General features: G+C 37.3%; 1 protein-coding gene across 4 annotated transcripts in view; it reads right to left on the bottom strand.

Moving 5' to 3' along the window:
* Positions 1-25,279, bottom strand: part of STK24 (serine/threonine kinase 24) — a 49,406-nt gene that overhangs the window by 22,447 nt on the left and 1,680 nt on the right. The window contains exons 1-2 of one of the 4 annotated variants that reach the window (XM_033051226.2): positions 22,705-22,742; positions 12,878-13,108 (exon numbers count right to left, since the gene is read on the bottom strand). Coding sequence is in view for 2 of the 4 variants with exons in the window: in XM_033051224.2 (XP_032907115.1) it covers positions 12,878-13,108; positions 13,670-13,675 (237 nt within the window). In the remaining 2 variants the exon portion in view is untranslated. Of the gene's footprint in view, positions 1-12,877; positions 13,109-13,669; positions 13,691-22,704; positions 22,743-25,279 lie in introns of those variants that run through there. The other 3 variants (XM_033051224.2, XM_033051223.2, XM_033051225.2) reach the window with 3 other exon arrangements.

Genomic DNA, 25,279 nt, shown 5'->3' on the forward strand with positions numbered 1-25,279 from the left:
AATGTCATCCCTGAAAAGTCTGCTTTTACAAAACAATATATTTTAAAGCTATCATGGGCATTTAGTATTTAAACTTATGATATCCAAGTAAACTTCTGTTTATTTTAAATTGCTTTCTCTACTAAATTATTTTGCCATAGGCATTTGGAAGGCTGTGCTTCCTGTAAGTAGCATCTCTAACATGGAAAAATAATTCCTAAGGAGATATTTCCATCAAGGAGAATAAAATGCAGTAATTTACTTCTACAGAACTTTTCTGGAATAACGCTCGCTAGAAATTCAAGCGCACAAAGAGTTAGGTGGAAATCATCTGTATATAAAGGGTTAATTCAGAAATGTATTTTTAAAACTGGTTTAAAACTATTTGAAGTAAGTAGCATTTGGTTTTGGTTTCTTTTTTTTCTTCCTCCAACTTTAACCTTAAGGAACAAGAATTGAGAAAAGCGCAAGTTTGGACCTCATCCAAAATATGAAAATAAAAACCTAAAGGAATGAGGGGAGCATATGTCTGAGTAATACTCCAGAAGTGTAACATGTCTTTTTCCTTTCCACTGGGGGCACATTCTTAAGCAAATCGACAGCAATGGACAACTTTGTGAATCTTAAGGGGGCTGCAACCAGTTGATAAGGCCCCATAGAGTTCTCAAAAAATTGTCACAAAGGGGCCATGAATGATGGTAATGCTGTAGTAAAGAATATTACCACGCTGGGGTGAAGGACTGACAAGTATTTTGTCTGGGGAGCGTTTCTGAGGCGCTTACCTCCTTTGAAGTCTCTTGGCGTCAGGATGAATGCTAGCTGTCCTGGGGCTGCCATCCCTTTGAGGGGAGGGAGATACAGATGAGCCCAAAGGTTCTCTTCTAAACACAAGTCCTTACTGCAAGCTGGCCAAAAGGTCCCTGCAATCAAAGAAATCATTGTGGTTTTGCATGTGGCGCATTTATGTCCTTTCATCAAGGTTTGTCAGCCATCTAACATGTTCAACCACAAAGGAAAGAATAAAGGCATCTGCTGGATAGCCAATGCAGGACAGAAACTAAGTAAAGAGAGCTGTTCATTCCAGTTTGGACTGTGAAGTCCATGAAAAACACAGGTAACATGACACTTCAGACTAAGCAGAGCCACCTCAGTATACAGTATTTATGCATGTATACATGTATAAAAAAAATCTGTTTGCCTTTGGAATTATTTTTCAATGCTCTGAAACTGCCTTCTTCAGATCTCAAGAAAAAATGTCACATTTTGATTCCTAGACTTACATACTAGTCAATTCTACTACCTAATGCAGCAGACACTCTTCAACAATTACCTCTTGCAATAACCACAGCAGTATGCAATTAATCTTTAAATGTATCCTTTTTGCCATAAGCTAGTTGTAGCAGAGCCACTTGCTTGCAAAAAAATCCCACGACAATGAATGTTCTGTCATAGTGCTGAAAAAAGATTCCTTCTGCAGAGCATTTAGCAGACTTCTGTGTTTGCATGCCAACATGCTAAAGCTACAAGCTCCATCTTTTTCCTGACATGAGTCATCTCTGACAGTGCCCATATTCACAGCCTCCTTGGCACATTTCCTAGGCACATGCCCTTCCACCATTGAAATGATTCTTTATAGCCCAGCTGTCACAAGCCTAGGCATGTCATATCAAGCACATGATTTCCCAGAGCTGCAAACTAGTGGGCAATCTGGATTTGTAACTTCTACCAAATTATATTACAGTAGAAGCACACACATTTCTTGAATTGGTTGCAAAACCAGCTCCTAGCTAGTAAATTCAAGAAGCTTGCACAACAACAGAAGAACAGCACACATTTCACTTCATAAAGGAATGGGTAACCACTACTTTGGAACACTAAGTGTACACAAACTCACACTCTTCCTCTTCCCACCTGTCTACAGCCACTTTCCCTTTCCTTGCTTCATAACACAGTGGTGGAAGAGTGAAAAATCCTATCCCTTACAGCCACTATCCTTTTAACTGTTATATTTTTTATTCTTAGTGAGACTGACAAGATTCATCCTTCCCTTCTCTGTCCACTAGGTAAATAAGTATTTCATAACCATATCTACCAAGCCATTGGCTGATGGGGGGAAAAAACTGCTAACTGGGGTAAATCTTTTCTCAGGAAGTCCACTTACAGAGACACACAAAGATTAATGAGTGACTTAGGTGATCCTACAATAATCCCAACAGATCATCTACTCACCTCTTACAAATAGTCATCAAGAAGGCAAGTAAACATAATCAAAGCTCCAAATGGAACTGAATTTTACTAAGTGATTCTAGCTATTGATGAACTGTACAAGGTCTCAAAACAGAAAATTGGAAGCAAAAGCAAATGAAGAAATGGCAACCAAAAGTAAATCAGCATTATTTCAGAGAATTCTTTATCTCAGATAAATTGCATTACATCAAAGCAGAACTAACAAAGGACCTTGCAGTCAGTGAATACAAAGATTAGTAATTCTCACCCCACCAAAATGTCATCTAACACCTGTGTACCCTAAACCTTTCTTCACTGGAGTAGTTCACATCAATAGGACTCAGGGGGTTCATAATTACTCCCTTCTCTATACCAGAAACAAAATTCCAACAGCAAACATGAGGCACAAGAAACCCTTCTTCTCCACTGTCCAAAAATACCATTGCTCTAATGCTTACATCTGTTCCTGTTTACTCATTACATCAAATTAAATTCAAAATGAAAGTTACAAATCAGATTTACTTCTTACTCAGATATTAATCCATTTATTGGTTTAATTCCTTTTTTATCACCTACCACAAGTTCCAACATCTTCTGCACCTCTGCTCTGCAGCCTATCAAGCTATTACCCTCTTTTCCTACCCTTTTTGCATTCCCATGGTATTAAACTCCACTACTCCCTTTACTGAACACAAGTAGGCCAATCCTTCTTCAAAACTCTTACTACCAATGGCATTGTACACATGTATTAACCCTACAATAGTTTAGGATCTTCAAGTCAGATTTCTGTCAAGCTCATCATTCCAGTCCCAAAACCATATATTTTTTCTGGAAACTCCTTATTTTACCCTGACTCTAATTACTAGCAAAACCACCTTCTATTCACATAAATAATTTCCATTCTCCCTTCCTCCTCTATGTTTTTGGTTTTTCTTACAAGTTGCTGTTTCAAGGAACCATTGAAGGAAGCAGAAAGGGAGAAAGCCTAGTACCTCCAAATGATCATTTTTATCCCAACTGTTATGCAACAGCTTAGAATTTAATAGCATAATGGAAGAACCTTAAGAATTTGCTTGAAAACACTGGCTACTGAAGACAAGAACTGCAATGTTTTAGAACTCCTACAGTCCTTAAGCCTATTCACTGGGAAACCTCCCTTTTGAAATTCAGTATTTCCGAGTCTAACCAACTTTCTCCAAAGAACGATTTCTGAAAGGTCAACACTCAATCATTTAAAAATGTTTACTAACACATTTGCAACATGCCATAATGTCCCCTAAGTGTAAAGAACGTGACTCTTCTGGTTTTATATCATTATGTTTATACAGAGCACATGGCCACTTAGAATAAGTAATTTGACCCAAAAAAGCTTTATAAATGCCAAAGTATACTTAAGTAAAAGAAATTTAACTGAGCAATGCAGACTACCTAACATTAATACTCAAGATGCAACAAAAACATAGTAACTATGTAAGAGCACCAGATTATGATGGATGTAGGTAAAGAAGTTTTCAACAAAAATGTTTTAGAGGTTCATAGGAACACAGATCAATAGGCTGGCAGCCAGCTGATGGCAGGACTAATCACATTCTAGATGAAAAGCTTTATCAGCCCACAAAACTAATGCACCTAAGCCTGCATAAATACATACACACACTCTCTTTTCAGCTTTACTGCTGGCTGACGGAAGAAGTTCCATAAACAATGTATTGGCAGTGGGTTTGCATAAAACTTTAGACTAATCTGAACCATCAGTGTACAATGTTCTAATCCTTAAAACAAAATATTTAAAAATATAACTAAAAAAGAGGTGATTAGTCCCCTGCCTACTTAGTGAGCTGAACCACTTTACTGAAAGTTCCAACAGCCACTGTGGCCACTTGCAAGGAGGAGTTGGACCTCCCATTTGCAGCAACAGCAGCAAAAAGTTTGCACCTCAATGCCACATTAATACTCTCTTTTTAATTATTTCAGCGGCCTCAGCAAGAAGTGTAGTAGTTAACGCACAAATTACAGTAGGACATTTGACACAAATACATATGGTTAGAAAGCAATGCTATGTCATCCTGATCTGTATGGTCAAACTAAATGCAGGGCTTCATGTTACAGCTGAGGTAGAAGTAAGCCACCTGAGTCCACATTTTTGTTGTTGTTTTTTGGTGGGTTTTTTTTTGTTTGCTTGTGGGTTTATTTTATTGGTGGGGTTTTTTAGTTTGGGGTTGACTTTTATTTTTACCTGACCTAGCAGGTCTCTAGACACAAGATCTGTTAGTTCACAGAATTCTTAATCTCAGATAAATTGCAGATCTCACTGGGCTGTTGGTGTTCAGGGTTTGCTCTTCTCAAGAGCTAGGTGGTTTTTAGTAGGGATGGGAGAAAACATTGAGGAAACATGTTTCCCAAGTGAACCAAGTCATGATGCAGCCAACAAATCCAACATAAGTCAAATGGTAGAAACACGTAAGCAGGATGGGGAACAAGATACTGCTGCATCCTATTTTTCATACCTGTTACATCTGCCTAAAAGCAGGTACTGAGATGTGAAATTACACATTTACCATACAGAGGTCTGCAATCTCAGCAGTACAGAGGCAGCTTTTAAGGCCATCACAAGGACAATACAAGCATATTACTTCCAAAAAATGATATTTTACATTAAGTTTTCTAAATTTTTATTTAAAATAAGATCAGAATGATACAGTTAAGTACTCATACAAAATACAAAACATAATTAATACAGACTCTCAGTTTTCTTTGAGATATACTAGGTGATGTTTCCCACCCTTGATATACTTGTACAGCAAGAATTACTTAGCTGTAAGAGGCTAAAGGTGCAGAACTGATTACATGATGAAGTCACCATTGTTTTCTAGGCAGATTTTTCAACAGATGTGAAAAAATAGGGCAAGATTATGCAGATTCCAGAAAGTGTTAATAATCCCTTTGACTGCTGAAGGAAAATACTGGAATAACAAGTTTCTAAAACTACAATTCGAAATAGTACATTTGAACAAAGACAATGCAAACAAGGGACATTTTCATTAAGAGCACAGCAAAAAACCACAGGGAAAGACAGAAGTAGTAAAGACTATGGGCAACAAGGGTTCAGAGTTCAAGGCAACACCTTGGAAATAAGATCAAACTATTTTAAACTATTTTAAATATGAAAATGGGACTGTAGAAACAGAGTTTATGGGTTTCTTGGCATAGTTTTGCCTTTGTCTTATTTATGGGCTCTATCAATGGAAGTTTACTACTCATTTTCTCAATCAGTAGTCTGACAAGATCTGAGAACCATTACAGAAATCTTCTTGCTACCACCCTCTGAGTAGTCCAGCCAGATATCACCTCCACATTTACTACGGACAAATTAAGGCAACCCTCATTCAACTTCTCTGCAGGCTAGGGCTGCCTAACGAGAACAGAGGGCTGCCAGGGCTTAAAGAAGAAAACCAAGCATACCAGAACTTGGACTGGCTCACAGGAAAGTGGGCCTCATTTTGTTCTCAACATTGCCACAATAACAGAATTTGCAACCCCAGCCTTCCTCTCATTCCTGCTGTAGGAATTCCTAAAGACGAAGACAATTCCTTCTAGCTTTGGTAAAGAGAAAAAAGAAGGCATTTCAGTACCTCAACCCCTCACAAAATGCAATGACGACCCTATGGCTGCAATTGTAACAGGAAAAATGGAAGACAGTTATAGTTTTTTTCATTTAATCCTGCCTAAGTGAGTCCAGAGAAGGATAGTGGGGCTAGAGAAGGATCACAAGTCTCATGAGGATCACCTGGGGGTGGTGGGGGAGAAAAGGACACTCAAGGAGGATCTTGTTCTCTACAACCACCTGAAAGGAGGCTGCAGTGAGGTGGGGGTCAGTCTCCTCTCCCAGGTAACAAGTGACAGAATGAGAAGAAACAGCCTCGAGTTGTTCCCAGTTGAGAAATTTATTCACAGAAAATATTCTTCATAGAAAGGGTTGTAAAGTATTGGAACAGAGTATTCAAGGAAGCAGTAGTCACAATCCCTGAAAGCATTCCAAAAATGTGAACATACTGGTCATGGTGCTAAGTTGATGGCTGGGCCTCATCTTTTAAGGTCTTCTCCAACTTCAACAACTTTATGACTCTGTAGGTCTAATGCCCATCCAAAGTTCAGGGATTACAGTTTGCAAAAGTCAGGTCTGCAAGGGCACGAGCTGCTGCTGTGGGGCTGGGCACAAAGCACAGGGACGGATTATCAAGAAACTACTCACACATTTCACTTATTCTTGTACTGAGGTAGCAGCCCCTCTGGGGGGGCTAGAATCCTTGCAGTGGATTCTACAGCCTTGAAGTTAAGCAGGAAAAATCTCTGTTCCATCTCCCACCCCGACAAGCATGATGAAACCTGCCAAAGGCTGCCTATATCAAACGACGACAAAATGCAGCAAGTCCATTAACTTCTGGCTGACCCACAGCATACGTTTAAGGTCACATCAAAGATGCTCATAAATGTTAAAGTAAACCAGTTAAACCTGTAAAGCAAAAGAATATCAACTGTAAATTTACAGAAGTCCCCCATAAACACCCACATTCCAAGTCACATTACCTAGAGTATTCAACACATCCAGATTAAAGTTCACAAGTCACCTAAAGCATTCAAGCTCAGCAAATACTGATTTTAAAAACCTCAAAAACCTGCATAAAACCCATCTCATATAAGCTGTTCCAATATTTAAGCTGCCTTCCCTTTAAAACAGTACATGAGATTATCAGATGAAATTTACTTATCTTGACCACTCAGCATTACATGTTGTCGTATTTTGGCATAACTGATTAGAAAGCACTAAACTATCAGCACTTAAACACAGAAGGGCTTTCCTATATACACACTGAGTTACTTCCAACCTTCTCTTGAAAAAACAAAACCTAGCCTGAACTTCAGTCATCCTCCAGAATACCAGCTTTCCAAACCTTAAACTGCTCCTGAAAAGATCTTTACTGACTACACTGCAGTGTCCCAGCCCACTGTGAACTGACCATGTTACTCCAAGAAGAGTATCGCTGATCCTACACATGTCAAAGTCCTAAACAACACCAGACTTGCTATGGCTCAGCCACAGCACTGTTTACCAACCTCACATTCATCTGATTACCAAAAAAAAAAAAAAAGAAAAAAAAGAAAAAAAAAAAACCAAAAAAAGCCCCACCACAGCTTAATTTCAGAATCATCATTTTTCATAAATAATTTTTTGTTCTTGATTGAGTTCATTTGCCAGAACTCATTGTACTACAGAGTTCAGTTAACTAAACTTCATAAAAGCACTTTTTTTTTTTTTAATTAGGGTAAACTGTGTCACTCATAAAAGTTAACCAAAAGCCATTTTCTGTGTTCTTGCTGTCTATAGAAACAACAGCATGACTTTCAGCAGTAGGTATATTACATTCTGGACATGAAATGAAAAGCCCTACAGGTTTTATGTAACATAAAGCCTAAAGTTAAAATTATTGGCAGCTATTCTTTAGGAACATTATATCACCACATCCTATAAACTTTTTCTAAAGAATTCTTAAAATACATTTATAAAATAGGAAACTATCTGTGTGAAATAAAGGGGGAAATATACTGTAAGTCTTATTCTTCTTGGGTCGATTTAAACAGTCCAAAAGAAGGTATTCTCTGAAGCTCCGAAGTATGCAAGAAAAATATATTTGAAGGCTGAAGAAACACAAGCTTAGTGACAATATTATTCTTTTAAATACAGTAATACTTTTAAAAATACATACTACAAAACTAGTTCAATACCAGTTTGATGTCATTTGCACCTAGTTACAATGCATGATGAAAGTACTTATAAATTATGCCATGACGCACATATGTACAGAAGTCTAAGACAAGGAAATGAAAGAATTTTTAACATATACATACATATAAACACATCGAGCTCAGCTTTGCACCATATACACTTATCAACCTAAGCTTTGAGTGTAATGTACATATACATATACTCAAGAAAGTCAAGGGTCTTTAATCTTCAATGTTTTAAACATAAACACAAATTAATTTGCTCATATATTTCTAAATAATAAGACAAGATCAAGATAAAGTTATGATAAAGCCATACTTCAAAGTTATTAACAAAACTGAGGAAACATTACCAGAGAGACATCTGGATCATGAAAATAAAATGGATTTCAAACAACGAGGACAGGAGAAACAACCATAGAACCAAACCTAACTAAGCTCTTGAAAAATTGGTAAAGCTGAATAAGATGCAAAAAGCAGAGCTGATAAGCTTCTAGACCAAAAAGTATAAGCATATAAAGTATATGCTCCTATAGAATAAGTAGCATAACAATTCTCAGAAAAGACAGCAAATTTCAGCCAAATTTATAAGAAATTTTTAAAAAATTAACAAAACCAAAAGAATCCCTAATTACAAGGAAGACTGTGGTTAACCTAAAGTCTAAAGAAGTAAACAGACCCAGAGAAATTTCATGAATGAATTCTATAAGCATCTAAAAAGGACTACTAATCTTCTGTCCTTGGAGCATTTAATCACACCACAGAGGAACAGATGAACCTTTCATTTGGAAGACAGCAAGGAACATTAACACAGGTTTTTAACACACCATGGCAGATAAGGAACAGCAATCCCTGTATATATCTGCACTCATGTAAACCATGAAATTGCAATTTACTTTAAGAGCAACACTGCAGTTACACATTATATCCTACAGTAAACAAAAGACCCCTTTTTCCCAATAGAATAGGAACATTAAGATACCGTATTTAAATATACAATGCCCTTAGAAAAGGGCATTTCCATTTCTGTTTTATATAAATACATCTTGATTTCTGACAAAAAGGTGTACCACAAATAAATTTATATTCAGAATGACAACATAAACTGATACCACTTCACTATTGCTTTTACTCTATTCGCATGAACCCTGACCACAGCAAATGCACACAAACCTCCAACAACAGATGCACAGAACAAAGTCTAGAGGGAATGCAAGATCTGCATTAAGATCTGCAATAAGTTGCTTCTTATTTAAGACCCATTGTGCTAAAGCAGTAAGATTTCATATGAACAGATATGACTTAGCTTCTGGATATGAAAAAAGAATTTGCTATAAAGCAAACAGATTTCCAAAATATTCCATTAGGATATACAGAAAACCACAGAGTAAGAAAATTTAACAAGGCTTTTGGGTGTATCACACTATTCTAGACAGAACCTAGAAATTAAACAGTGTTTTTAAAAAGTTACTAGAACAAAGTAACTTTCATTAACTCATTAAATTGTAATAGTTATTTCAAGCTGTCCTACCATGTATATCATGCAATAGGCATCAAGAGCTTGACAGGCTCCTCTCATATCATCTCAAGACAGCAAGAGGCCTCAGCACAGTAGCATTATATATGCCTTCTAAAGCTTCAAGCAACAGGTTCCTGAACACATTGGCATATAAAATCATGTAGCTTAATTGAAGAAGGTGTGGGATAACACGGAATGAAGAACAATATACAGATTTCTCAAAGACAGATGATTTGGTTTATTAAAAAATAAACAAATATTTAAAAACTCAAGCCCAAAACATTCTGCCTACCTAGAAAAAGGACAGCAATTCCAAAACCAATTTCAATCTATCTGCCAAAATAATTAATAGAAAATCAAATTAAGAATTCCCTATAAACAGTACCTCTTTCTATCCAACATCCACCAAAAACATGGTCAAGACCCATGAGGCTGCACTGACTAGAGGATGATAATTGGTGAAGTGGTTGGCAATATAAACTGAGATCCTATTGTTTCCCTATTTGCTTACGTCAAAGAACTTTGTTCTGTGACATTATTATCATTCTCATAATTAGTGCTAAACTGTCCAATCATAGAAGGAATAATGTCTCCTAATCACTCAATGCACTGAAAACTAACGTGTTGAATATTCTCAGAGACAGATTATCTGCATTGTCAGAAACAGAGCTGAAAGATGGTCATATGGCATATGCACATATGGCAGTCCTGGCTTCCAAATACAACAGAGACCTGCAGCAAATAAACTTGGATTTCTAGCCAAGAATATGAACCAATTCACTTAAATATTAATATAGTGTATATATATGCGATGACACATTATCTCTATCTGATAACAAGACCTGACTCTCATTTTAGAAAGCAAATAGAATTGCAAAATGTTTCCTTTGCAAAGATTCTACCACTTCAGCACTACCTAATAACCACCACATATTAATTTTTAACTATATAAAGAAATGAGTGTTTTGTTTTGAAGACCAAAAGTTCTGTAGTACCAAGTGTCTTACAAACAACACACACAGATTCACAAAGAACTGAAACAATGAGTGCATGTATAGTTGCACATTCTACTAACTGCAGAAAGAGCTGTGCTTCTCTGCAAAAGTAACTGAGCCACACACAACCAGTATTGATGTAGTATCTTAGAAAACTGACACAAGTTGAAAAAACTCAGAGGTTACAGCACTGAACAGAAAAAAGGGTTGTGGAAGGTACCAGAGGATCCCCCTCACAATAAGAAGCACAAGTATCCCTATTGACACTTGGACCCAGCAAAACTCATTCAGGGTACAGAGACCTACAATCTTCTTTCACCTTCCATCAGGAAAAGCAAACACTGCCATAACCACCTTCAAAAAACATCAACATTCACTTAGCTCAAATCTGAACACTGGATTTTCTTTTTCAGTCTCTTTGTAATTATATGTTTTTAAAACTAATAAGCGATTTTCCCATCAGACTTTTTCATATTCTATTTCTTATTCTGTAAGAGCTAATACCCCTTGCTGGTTTCTCACATGGGCACAAATGACACCAAGGGTAATAGAAACCATCACATTCAATTTCAGGTTTCTGGATATGATGGTCAAGGGTCTGGATGCCCAGGTAGTCTTTGCCTTGATTATGCCAGTTTGGGTAAATGACAAGAGGAGAAGCAGATGGATTTACAAAGTAAAAGGCTGCACCACTGGTGCAGGCAACAAAGTTTTGGATTAGGACCCTGATGATTGGAAGAGACGAAACCCACTTCATGAAACAGGTCACACGAGCCTTTGCCAACAGAATGGCCAAGCTGGTAAAGTGAGCTTCAAACTAGGAAAAGTTAGAGAAGAGGAAAGGACTGTATGACATTCCCTTGCACCCCTACTGAGACACAGTAACACTCAAACACCTCTGCGAAGTGCTGGCACACCAATGAAGGCAGTATAGGGAACAAGCAGCAGGAATCTGAGATCTGTGTGCAGTCACAAGGCTTTGATCTCATTGCAATTACCAAGACATGATGGGACAGCTCACACAACTAGAATGTCACAGGGAAGGGCTACAACTCTTCAGAGCAGACAGACCAGGAAAGCGCAGTGGTGCAGTTGCCATACTTAATTTAACTATCAATCCTTGACCGCATAATTTCAAACGCAGTAGTAGAAGACATGAGGAAAAATTTATCCAATTTACTGTGCTCAATTAACTGCCTACTCATGCTTCTGAGATCAAACCTATACACAACATCCAAGTCCAGTTCTGGTAACAGGTTATCAGGTCTCAAAACCATTACCAAAGCCCTTCACTGATAAGGTATCCAAGCAAACTGGTTCAGAGCACAAGGAAGAAAGGATAAACTGTTTCTCACTTGAGTAATGCATCTCCCAGATACAGAAAAAGTCCTTTTTTCTTTGGAAATTAGCTGGCAATGTCAAAAATACAGAGATAAAGCAGGGTCCCCTTTCCAGAACATTAATGTCTTTCCTGATAAATAGAATATTTCCACAAAAGCAAAAGCAGACTGAATTAAAGTATTTTCTGCGTACTTCCAACTTCAAATCCTGCCAAAACAACAATCTCTTATCTAGATTCTCATCTTACTGTCACAAAAAAAAAGAGCTATCAAGTCAGGAACAAAGTTTGCCCAAGGAATAAAGTAATACCAAAGGCTTTCAGATATATCCACTACCTTCTGGACATAATAAATCATAATATCCATCCAATTAAAAACAATAACAAAAAAAGAAAACCTTAAAAAAAGAGGAAATTATCTGGCACACCTCAAACTGAATCCTGACAATAATAATATGGCAGTGGGAGCAAAGGGAAACAGATTCATGGGACAGTTAACAGAAACCCCTTCCATTAACAGTTTCACTTATGTCTAATGTGCAAAATAATTTACTTTCAGATTTTAATTCTTAAATCACTCAGACCAAGACTGGGTTAAGTCTCCTCAAAAGGACAACCTAAGAGCTTAGAATGATCAGGATCAAACCCTGACAAAAAATTTCAAGCTTCACAAAACAGCTGGTAATAATTCCTTTTAATAAGGAATAATTTTGATAATTCAAATGCAGACTTAGATTGAATTTTCTGAATTTAAATAACCTAATATTAAGATAATCTAAACATATTAGAGCTCAACAAACTCATATTATTTAAAGGTTTTTTTGGACAGAACAGACGCGCATTTTTTCCTATTAAGTTCTGTCACATACTTCACAAAATATAGTAACTCATTCTTTCTTTTGAGTTGAAAGGATAAAAATATATTTTTCTTCCACCCAGGTTTAACACACCTCACCAAAAAACACAGGCACAACTGCATAGTCTGGAAAATAATTACTTGTAAAAACAAATCACCACCATCTGTGAGTATCTTACCTTTAAATAGGATCCATAATATTTAGTTACATAAGGACTGTCACACTGACTCAACACCGTGATTTCTTGTTGGATGTCTTCTATTTCATCTTCTGCTTCTTCTAGGTCAATAATTTTTATAGCAACAACTTTCTGAGTCCGATTGTCAATTCCTTTAAAAACTTCACCAAAAGACCCCTTACCAATTCTCTCCAGTTTCGTAAACAGTTCTTCTGGATCTGCCTTCAGAGTCTGTTAAAAAGTAATATAAAGAGAAAAGTTACTCTATTTGTAGCACTAAAACAAAACGTGATATTTTTAAGGGCAACAAACACTTCAAATTCCACATATTCCTATTTATCTAGCTACCTTTTTCTACCTCCGTAATTGTTATGTTCCTCCTTAATCCCTTACGCGCACACACTGTTAGGTTTATGGTTCGCTGGATATAAAAAACAAATTTAACATTGTCTGTGTGTCAGAGTTTTATCTTATTTGGCAACAGAAAATGCTGCTATCTCAATTTCTTTTTCTTTGCCAATAACGAGTATCCAGAATGAAAGATGATTACAAAGACTTGTTTTTTATTAAAAGCAAATAGATCAAACACCACTACCAATAAAAGTAAGCCTTTTGGCTAACCTTTTCGCTTGAAATTGGTTCCCTCTGACATACCAGAGCCTCTCTTTCGTATCTTTCTCGTATCTCATTCTCCTAAGGATTTCATTCACCTTCTTCAGAACACAGAGCACTATTTCTTTTTTGTTTGATGAGACAAACAATCCTCTTCAAATTTCTTCTACTAAGGATCACCTGCATGAATAGCTGTGCTTCCTCCTCCTCCCTGATGCCAAGGTTTTCTCCATCAGGATTTATCTTTTTCTTCTTCTCTCAGTTGCGTAAAGTCATTCACTCCTAAAAAACATCCTGTTCCCAGCTTTCTTGATTTGAGCAGTCACATAAAAGCCACAAGTGCTCACCTAACATGCAAATGTAAAACTTAAGGTGGACTACACTGCCACATTGTTTTTTCTCCACTATTAAGTATTCAGCTCACTACTGCTGCTCAGACTTCTCACTTTCAGTGCACAGATGGTAAATTCCACAGTATACCTTCTTAATCTAACAGCATGGAGCCTCACTAGCTAACAAAAAATACGTACATTACAACTACAGGGGGGTTGGACTGTATGACCTTTAAAGGTCTCTTTCAAACCAAACTATTCTATGATTAAACTGGAAAAGTCAAACAGAGGGAATAGTCATGAAATTAAGAAATACAGGATAGGATTATCTACAATCTTGTCCTTAAGAAATAAAATTAATACTTTAAAACACTTGTTTGCGTTTTTAAAAGGATGACACTCATGCTAGCTAAGTGAAAATACATCATTGATAAAGAAAAAGGCTCATACAAAAAGAATTCTGTAATGCCTAAATAAGCATAAAACCACAGTTTCTACTTATCCCAGCTATGCAGTAGCATGAAGAGGGGAATGAAAATTTCTAGTTACCACTGTCAAGCACTCAAACAACATTTTCTTTAAATCTAGCTTATAAAGCACCTCTCACATATACTTTTCTGCTCTCACATCTTAAAGATTACATAATTAACCCATTCAGTTGCAAGAAGAAGATAGCCTAGAACATAGTTTCTCTGGAGGAAATCTAAATTTCACAGCTGAAAGAGGTGTTTTGAGAACCAGGTAGCTAGGACTGACTGAACCCAAAGATAAATCCACTCGGTTCTCAGAGTATTTCATCATCATCTGCCACAAACTGGGAGTACACACCAACTTTTAGCACTTTTAAGTCAGCTATAAGATATCACAGCTTTCAATCATTCCAGGAACACATCACTGGTGAGATCAGCTAAAGCAAAAACAGTCAAAGTGTACCTACTGCAAGACTTCACTAGCTCCAAGAAATTTCCACCGCTTCACATCTTACTGATCCATCCTTTTATCCAAAGTCAGTTTGGGAAACGAACAGAGTGGCACGGGTTTACATCATCCTTTTGCCATTAAAGGAACAGAGCAAAAGATCCACATCCCTTCCACCAAAAGCACCTTGTTCCTCCTTTAATTTCAATGTAATAAGAACAACATACTATTACATACCATTAAATATTACATACATAATATATCTGTATATGTATGTATACGTGTCTCCCACTTGGAAACCAGACCAGGGCACTTCATGTTTTCCCACAGACAGTCATCCCTTAGCTGCACAGTAAACCTCACAAACACTTCCAGGGATATTAATTTCTAAGATCACAAAGCTACAAACAAATTGCGCTTACTGGCTCTTCTCATGTGTCACAGAATGCTCTGCTGTCAATACTCAAACCAAAATCTTCTCTGAGAACTCTTCATGAATAAAAATAACACCTGCATCGGATGTTTTCTCTTATGGAAAACAATTATCCATCTACACTTTCATACATCCTGTGTTGGAATTTGAGATGATGTGCTGTAGACAGCTGTGCACGCCTAATCCATCCACACAAGCCTTCTAGTTCCACTCACTAGCCACAGGAATCTGAGCATTACAAACATTACATCATTACAAAGGCATCTGGGTAAGCCACAAACCAATCCCAGTTTCAGATGCCTAAAAAATTCCACGATTCACCTCCTGAGACTAAAAAGCCAGCACTACTCAGTTGCAGTGCGCTGCAGTTGTTCATATGGAGAAAATGCAAGAGCTACCTGCCAGCAGCTTTTTAAAGTTCTGCTGGCGATATGTATACACCCCTCTATCTTCCCTTTTCCCTTTAACAATCTTTGACTGTCATATATTAAAGTCCCTTGTTTCATAACACCACAGTCTTCAGAGACTTCCAGGAACCTCATAGCTCCTTTTTTACAGTGTCAAGCTCTTGGGATTCCGGTGTTAGGCTGATAGCGTTATAAGACAACTGTAAAATAGAATTACAGAAAAGCAAGGAAGATAACTGTTCCTGGAAGACCCAAGAAGAAGGTAACAACAAACTGTTCATTTGATTTTTTATAATCAAAATTTTGCAGCCATTTTGAAATACTAATTGTTCAATAATAACAGGACTTAATGGGATCAAAATCATTATCAACAATAATATTATTTCAGAAGTTTCATGTGAAATGGCTAATCATTAAACAAACAAACAAACAAACCTTTCCTTCTCAGTTCACAACTTTTGAAAATTCATTCCTTTGTTCTAAAATGCAACAGTTGCCATTCCTGAATTTTCCTTTGAGCAACAGGAGGTAGCACTTGTTTCAAAAAACCCAAAAAACACTCTTGCTCTGTAAGGTCTCAGATTTCTTTTCTGAACACTAGGTGTTTGAAGTGAGAGCTTTAAGCTACCGGCAACCTGTGTTTTTGCAAAAACTAATAGTCAGTTTCTTTAATGGCCTGCTGTCTTTCAAAAATAGAGAGCAGGCCTTCAGATACATAATGAACTGCTTGCATCTTAAAGTACATGAGTGGCCAATTCCCACCCATTTTTCCAAGATTACAGCTGGAAAGGATTCTTGCCAAATTTGTTTTTGCTTGGTTTTGTAAATACTTCCAACAGAGACAAAATAAACAAATAGCTTTATAAATATTCTCTCTATACAACTTCCACATACACTGTCACTACGATTTTGCCAACTCTATTCTTTGCAAACTTTTACTAAGCATAGAGTCTATTCCTACTAATATTAAAATAATGGGAACTGATAAAAGAACCTTCATGCAATGAAGGTAACATCAAATATTACTAAAAACCACAGAGTAGAACATCAATATCTGTTGCAAATGGGTAAAGCTAATCACCTTATAAAGAACTAGATCTCTACTGCTACAACATTTTTTTCAAAGTTTGTCACAGAATACATGCTGCAACAAATCAAATTATGGAGCATTTAGATTGAATCATTCCAGAACTTTCAATTTCCATAGACACTTGAATTACTTTGCTTTTTACTTTAAATAGTTTTTCACACTTCTGAACACAAACTGCAACCATCTTGTCTCCCTGTCCAGCTTGTTCAGCCATGCAGAACAAAGTCCTTTTCACCATAAGCAAAGCCACCATTCATCCAATAATTTGAGTAATCTCTCTGTACTTGTTCCACATTGGATTCATTACTTTTGACCTTAATCAGCCAGAAAAACATACTCCATTTAAAATTAACTCTTCTTGTACCTAACAACACTGTTGCCTACTTCTACTTTCACAGAATAAAAACAGTCTGACCACATTCTTAGATCCTATTTGTTCAATTTGGTCTCATGGCTCAAACTCAGCTGCAACCAGCTAAACCAAATCACCTCTTCCTAATGCTCTACATTTCCAACTAATGAGCTCCCAAACTTTTGCAAAGGCTCTTTGTAATACTCATACTTATGACAAGCTGAACTTTATGCTGTTTTGTTCAGTAATTCCAATGCCCAGGGTTGTACAGTCCTTCAGCACTGCCACTCACGTGTAACAGGTACCTTTCAATTTTGTCTTTTTCAGACATTCCCTTTTTCTACACAAAGGTCACTTTTTAGTCAGCAAATGTCAAGAACAGTCCTGGAGAAACCATCAGTATCACCCCCTCCGACAACACCTCTGCAGTACCCTCCTCACAGCCAGGATTACACACATCTTGCAACATATTTATTTCTACGACTCCCCAATTCTCATCCACACTAACTGTCCCTTAAAGCTCAATAGAAAATGTTACTGTAATTCAAACTAGTTAGATACAACTTTATCCATAACTATTCTGAAAGAAGATACACAGCTTAGAGTCTTTTTCCCCATCTCACTCCAGTTCTTATTTCTAACCTCTTTTTATGAAGAGTTATTCCAGCTATTGCAGAAAAGCATTGAAAATACTTCTCTTTAACTTACAAAAATTATAAACCATCTGCATAATTCAAGTTCTTAAGCTTATTAGCACAACTGATTTTACTTGCAGATCTGCAATTTCTCTATGCAGCTCATTTGAAACAGACAATCATCTTTTAACACTTCATTTTGTACACTTTTCACATCACCAAATCAATTTTGAATTTGCCATCCCAGCTCTCATTCCCTATCAAGACCAAGCCCAAAATACAATAATCTGAAGAGCTTTAGAGATTTCTGGGGATTGCTTAGCTTGGAAAAAAAAAGAAGCGTGGGGCACTGGCAATACTGTGTGTGAATATCTGATGGAAAGGAGTAAAGAACACAAGGCCAGATTCTTCTCAGTGGCGTCCAGTAGAAGGACATGATGCAATGGCCAGAAATTGAATTATAGGAAACTTAATCTAAACTTCCAAAAATAATAGAAGGGGCGGGGGGGAAAAAAACCAACAAAAAACACCCAAAAAATCCAACAACAAACCACCAAAACAAAATACAAAGCTAAAAACCCAGCCTTTCTTAATATAAGGATAATCCTATACTAGATTAGGGCTGCCCAGGGCAAGTTGTGGATCCTTTGAGGTACTCAAAATTAGCTGGATGTGATCCTGAGCAATCTGGTGACTCTACTCTGAGCAGGAGGTGCTCCACAGGTCCCTTACAATCTCAGCTATTCTGTGATACACTTTCTATCATATCAAGAATCAGTTCTGCTGCTAAATTTACTGCACAGAAACATAACTTCTTCAAAAATAAGACACCATTGCTGCACATAATTTATTTATTTTTTTTCTTTTGTCAGACTAGAGAACAGAAATCTGCCAGAGAAGTTCACACAAGAATTTTTCCCACGTACCCTGAGAACTCCGAGCCTAAAGACAGTCAAAGTGAACAGCAGGCACAGTTGATGTCATTCTCCTACACACAGCTCCCCATTTGAAGAAAGCACTGCAAAGGTTTCCCTAGATCACCACCTGCAATCTTTCAAAAACCATTTAACCTCTCTTCATCACAACCCAGACCAGTATTAAGCAGCTCCCCTTTTTACTTTGATCCCCACAAAGCCAGCAGCACAGGGGGTAGCAGTAGAGATATGTAAATTCAGGTAAATTGCAGAAATTCAAATCAGCCCTCCCACAAACTTGGGCTACCAAAGCAGGGGGCAGGGAATAAACAAATCCACGACGAAAAAAAAAAAAGCAACCAAAACACCCACATAAGATGGTTTTGCATCAGAGAAAAAACTACCTCCAGGAAGGAGAAGCCTCAAAGTTTGCTACCCAGAAGTTTCAGCTTTCTCAGAAGCTCACAAGTTCTTGTTTTCAGCAAGAAAACATATATATACCATATATAAAAAACAGATGCAACACACGAAATTATTTCTTGCAGTTGATGTGAAATAAAACAGAGGCAATAGGCAGATTATAAACTGTTCAATGGCTCAATTGTATCAATGCCTACCCATACTTTCAAAGTAACTAACCCAAAAAGATAAAATATTATCAAGTAATTGGATTTATGTAATTGGACTTTTATATAAACAAAGAAAAAAAAAGACATTTTGAACAGGTCTTAAAACTGGAAGCAAATTCGAACTATCTCTCAGTCTTATTTATCAATAATAAAGTAAAATGAGACAAACTACCATAGGCATCTTGTAATTACCATGAACAGCAACAACTGATCTTTATTTTGAGAAGACTAATCAGCAAAACATTGAATGAGAGGTACAAAGACTAGAATGAAAGCATTCATCTGTAATAACTAGGTGTAGAACTAAGATCCAGCTCTTTCACTGAGAATTTGTCAAATTATAAAAAGTAACACATAATTTTTTTCTTTTTTTTCTTCATACACATTCCATATTTCTCACTTTTCATCTCCAATACTATAATTATTCAATTCATACACATGCTACCATAAGGAAATTGTTTGGGTTTTTTTCTGGGAGAAATACAATATACCAAAAATACAGAGAATTAGCAATAGCAATTTCACGATTATAAGCCGCACTGAGAATAAGCCGCACTTCCGGGTGCCAGCAACTTTTCATTCTTTGTCCATACATATAAGCCGCACCTGATTATAAGCCGCACGTTACAATACAGGGTGTGATAAAAGGTATCTATTCTATCACCATCTGTTGAGGCTGGGGGCAGCGATCCTTATCTCAACGGCAGACACTCTGCTAATGGGCCATCCATTGAAACCAGGCAGAGCATTGTTCTTTATCTTTTCACAACCCATCCTTCCTCCAGTGAGTCATTTTCTGCTAATGGCCCATTGAGTCCCACTGTGGGACTGACAAAATTACTGCATCCCATTGGAAGTTGCTCTAGCCAGGGGGAAGAGCCCAGCATTTCTTACCAAGATAAAAACAGAGGTTTTGGGACACTAAGGTAGCCCCTTTCTCCACTGGACCTCCAGAGGAAAACTGGATTTCTCCATATCACCACTGGACCTCCAGAGGGTAACTGCACCTTCTACAGGAGCACTGCTTCAACTGAATCACATCTGTCACTGCAGGAGGATGCAGCCACCATTTAATGGGACTGCTACCAACACCCTGCCTGACGGGGTGTCAGGTTGTACTCTGACTTTGTCAGGGTTTGGAGTTTGTTTCTTTGTAGTACCGTATTTCTATTTTAATTTCTCTAGAAAAGAACTGTTATTCCTAATTCCCATATTTTTGCCTGAAAGCCTCTTGATTTCAAAATTATAATAATTTGGAAGGAGGGGGTTTACATTCTCCATTTCAAAGAGAAGCTCCTGCCTTTCTCAGCAGACACCTGTCCTCCAAACTAAAACAGAAACTTCTTCATTCTTTGTCCATATATAAGCCGCACCTGATTATAAGCCGCACTTTGGGTTCGGACCAAAATTTTAGTCAAAATGGTGCGGCTTACAATCGTGAAATTACTGTACTTTAACTATTGAGAAAAATTAACAACTGCCATAAATTCTGCTGCAAAACTTCAGTGGGTTGAAACAGGGGAGAGAGGAAGCAAAAAATAAAGCTGTTAACCTTGCATCTCAAACACTGAAGGTAAAAACATTTAGCATGAATCACTATGGCCTACTAATACTCATATTTGTCACACAGTTCGACTCTTGTTCTGATTTCTACCTAGATTGAAACAGGGTGTAAGCACATTCCCAGCAAGAATAAAAAAGTTGCCTAAAGTTAGCCTATCATAAAAGTGTTTCTCAGCCCTTGTATAACTCTTTTTCCACTTATTTTCAAAGAAGGTGCACTTGTCTTACATTCAGAATACAAAATATTTGATTCTTTATCAGTAACACAAATATACAAAGCATGCTTCCAGATTTCTAATTATTCAATACTATCTTCTGGGTGCAATGCACCCTGAAAAAATCAGTCTGAAAGTTTCTGATATTTTTCATCCAGAAATCTGTTTAGTGTACAACCCTAAGAGTTTAATACAAAAATCAATAGTTACCTAACTGTAGTCTGCTTCCGGAAAACATATTTAATTGGAATTTATTCTGAGTTTCTGAAGCTTCTCAGTTTTTAGTGCGATATCACTAAAAACTTGCACAACCTGTACATGATTTCCTCCCTTCCATCCATGACACTTCTAAACTGTAAATTACTGCAATTAAAAATCCCTCCATGCCTTGGGCACACAGTGAAAACAACACACAACTATCAGCAGTAGGTACAGTACGGCAGAGAAACAAAAGATGTATTTTAAACACCAAGAGATAGCTAAGGAAAAATGTCCCAAAAACAGTTTCAGAATAATCTCTCACTTGTTTTTACTTGCTAAAAAGCCAAAATACTGTAAAAATCACTCTTAATTAGCTAAGCTACTGATAAAAACAAAAATAAAGCAGTAGCTCTTTAGAGAAAACCCCATCATTATGACAAATGGTTGAATAAAGAATGCTAATAGAGGCAATTAGAAAGTTACATTGCATTAATACTACTTGAGAAAAATAAGGAATAGTGAATTTTAGGTTCTACAGTAATCCCATAATTTGAAGGGAGACTCTTCTTGCACTCATTTTATCTGACAGAGAGCCCAGGTGTCCATCTCAAGAAGCTGCCAAGCAGAGCAACTAAGAATACAATAAATTCTCCTGATTCAGGCCTCACTTTTTATCAAGTTACACTGCAGAAGGCTCTTAGCTCTATACTAATACACAACCAGCACAGTCTGACATTTGTGTATACATGCACATAGAAACTTATCCAGACCAACAAAGAGTTTACAAGTAAAAACAGTTTTGATTACATAGCCGCATCCACACAAATTATTACTTCTAGGCACACAGAACTGCTGAATTAAACAGTACTCCACAAAAGGTGTATCATCACAAGAGCAATAACCAGATCACATTCAATCACAGAATCACAAGACACCAGGTTGGAAGGGATCTCAAGGAAAATCTGGTCCAATCTTTCTCAGCAAAAGCACAGTCCAGACAAGGTAGCCCAGCACTCTGTTCAGGCAAATCTTAAGAGCCCAGTGTTGAGGAGTCCATCACTTCCCCAAGAAGATTATTCCAACAGATGATTGTCCTAATTGTGAACATTTTTTCTCTTGTGTACAATCAGAATCCTCCCCAGGGGTAACTTGTATCTCTAACCCCTCATCTTCCCATGTGATTCCTAGTAAAAAGGCAGTCTCCACCTTCTCCGTAGATTAAATGCTGGAACATGGTAATAAGGTCTCCATCCCCGGCCGTTCTTTCTCAAGGCTAAACACATCCAGCTCTCTCAGCCTTTTCGACCATCTCCAGCTGTCCACATCTTTTTGGTATAGCAGGGATCAAATTATTATAGGATTGATGCAGTATTTGATATTATTATTAATTTATATTAGATGCCTTGTTGACTTAGTTCACCAGTGTTTTGTGCATCCTCTATTCCCCTTCCCACCCCACCCCCAAGAAAGGGAGTACAAGAAAAATTCAAGCAAATTTTGAAAATGCAGCCAAGATACATACTTACATTTTCTACTTCAGAAACACAAAAGACGCCACTATGTAAAAGCTGACACCAGAGCCTTGTACACCACTCGTAACACAAGGCCCAATATTTAAATGTGTTTGCTACATCAGTAGCCTTTTGTATCTCCGGGGAACAAAGATGCCAGCTGGCTAACTCAAACATGAAACTGGTAAATGAAACTTGCCCCGTCACAGGACCAATCTGACTGGTCTATGAGGTTACCTGAAAGACACAGTCACCATAAGCTGTATCTATTTACCTATTCTGGAAGGTAACACAATGGAAATAGGTTTTCCTGACTCCTCTCAAACAGCTCCATACATCTATTACACAGCCTTCAAACAGCCTTTGACTACAGAGTGAGAAGATGTCCACTTCATTTTCACCAATTAAAACTCTTCTGTCCTGGCAGCCAAGGGCAGAGGTTGCAATATGTCAAAGAACCATAACATCTGTATTCAGGATATTTTAAAACTGATTAGCCAAGATCATAACGGTCCAAGGATCTGTCCAGTATTTAAGTGCTGTAAATTACTGTAAAGTATTTGTCGAACTCTTAACATAAACAGCAGCAGTAAGCACAAACTCTAAAAAAAAAAAAAAAAACCAAACTGGGGAAAACTAATCTCCTACACAGAAGCTGCAAATGTGGCCCTTCCACAGTGCTTTGATTTAGCAACACAATATTTTGCAGTTACCAAACAGAGTTCACACAGGAAGTAGTTAAAACAGTTTATTGTAAAAGGAGAATGAGTTACAACAAGAAAGACAGTAATACCTATAGTGTGTAACTATGAAATAACAGCCATGCCAGATCAGAACAAAGGATCCTCTAGGCCAGGACCCTTCTCCTGCAACAGTCAAAAGTGAACATCTTTGGAACAGCGCAAAAATAGACAAGTAAACAGCAGAATTTCCCAAAATACCCTTCCAGTCTCCAGCAAACTGATACTTTAGACACCTTCTGAGCCAGGAATGCTACCTTCATACTTAACAACCTTTTCTGCTCAGTTGTCAAGTTCCCACTTAAATTTAGTTAAACTTCTAGCATTTCTTGAAGCAAGACAGCTTGAATGTCAACGTTTATTTACATTTTGCATGAAGAACCTGTAGCTCTTGTACTGAAAATACAATGAAGAATGAACAAAAATAACTTGCTGCATAAACACTGTTATTGCTACCAAAAAAAAAAATCTGAAAAGGGAAGAAGATAAAAAAGAGGTTTATCACACAGAAGAGGTTTGTCTTAAAGATGATGGAATTTTAAAAGCACCACAGGAATTTATTACCATAAATTTATAAACACACTTGATTATTTAAAATACAGCTTCCTTAAAGAAGTTCCAGAAGCTTTCCACAGCTTTGAAATGCAGGCTAGTCCGAAAATCAAGGTCATACACACTCACTCTGAGCCAGTAAACATGCACTCTCCCCAGGCCACTTCCATAAGGCCTAAAGAAGCAAGACAACACATCCTCAGTTTAGTAATGAGGCAGCTTCACCCTGCACACTCAAACTCATATCTACACAGAGCCCTTAATAACAGCAAAAACTTCAAGTCCAAACTTAAACTGAAATTTAGGTCAAAACCCAACTCTGTTTTTATTCAGGTTACAACATGCCCACTGTGCAGTAGACAGCAAATCTCAGGTTTTGACAACCTTCCAGCACCATCCCACATTTCCTCCACAGTTTTTCATTCCTTTGCCTCACTCTCTACCCACTCACTTTTTATGCATCACTCTTCAAACATTGATCAGACATCTTGTTCAGGGAGAAATATATTAATCCTTCACTCCTCTGCTCTGTTGACACTACCATGCTCACTCCAAACAGCATTAATAAAGTGATGTCCCTCCAAGCAATTTTTTGAGGTCAAGAAGTTATTACTCTGCTCACACAAGCACAGTGGCTGCTCTCTTGTGTATGTACAGCAAAGAACATCAGAGAAAGCTGTATAACTTGTCACTGACACTGCTTCCACCGTTTGTGGCAGAAGCCGGTAGGTGGGGAGGAGGGATCACACAACAGAAAAAGAAGAGACAGTCCCATGATTTAGGCAATTTAATTATAACTCAGAGAACTAAGCTCCATTCCTCTCTTCTACACAATGAAAAAGTCCCAAACCTTTTTCTTGTCTCAGCAGATGTCACATATTGTTTGTACTTTACTTTTTGAACACTTATTTGGAAGTAAAATCAAAGAGAATTGTGTACTGACAACTGACCACTATAAAACTGCTATATATTCTGACATAATGGAAATGGTTATAGACATCTTGAACTGGGCACAGAAAATTAGCGAGCAGCATTCACGTTGCTCACAGACTTTATGCCTCGACCTATCTGCAGGTCTTTAGTTTGGTGTTCTGGGTTTTTTTTTTTTTTTAGACTATTAAAGTTCACACTTGAGCAACTCTCATAATAATAGAAAAAAATCATGAGAAAAATAACACCATTTGGAAAAAAAATACTTGAAGCAAAGTCCCAAATTACATGGACTAACATGAACCCCGAGGATCCACCCATTTAGTACAGCTAACAGTACTACAAACTAAATGATAAATCAAGTCAAT

This window comes from Catharus ustulatus, chromosome 2 (assembly GCF_009819885.2).
Source record: "Catharus ustulatus isolate bCatUst1 chromosome 2, bCatUst1.pri.v2, whole genome shotgun sequence".
NCBI classification, from domain to species: Eukaryota; Metazoa; Chordata; class Aves; order Passeriformes; family Turdidae; genus Catharus; species Catharus ustulatus.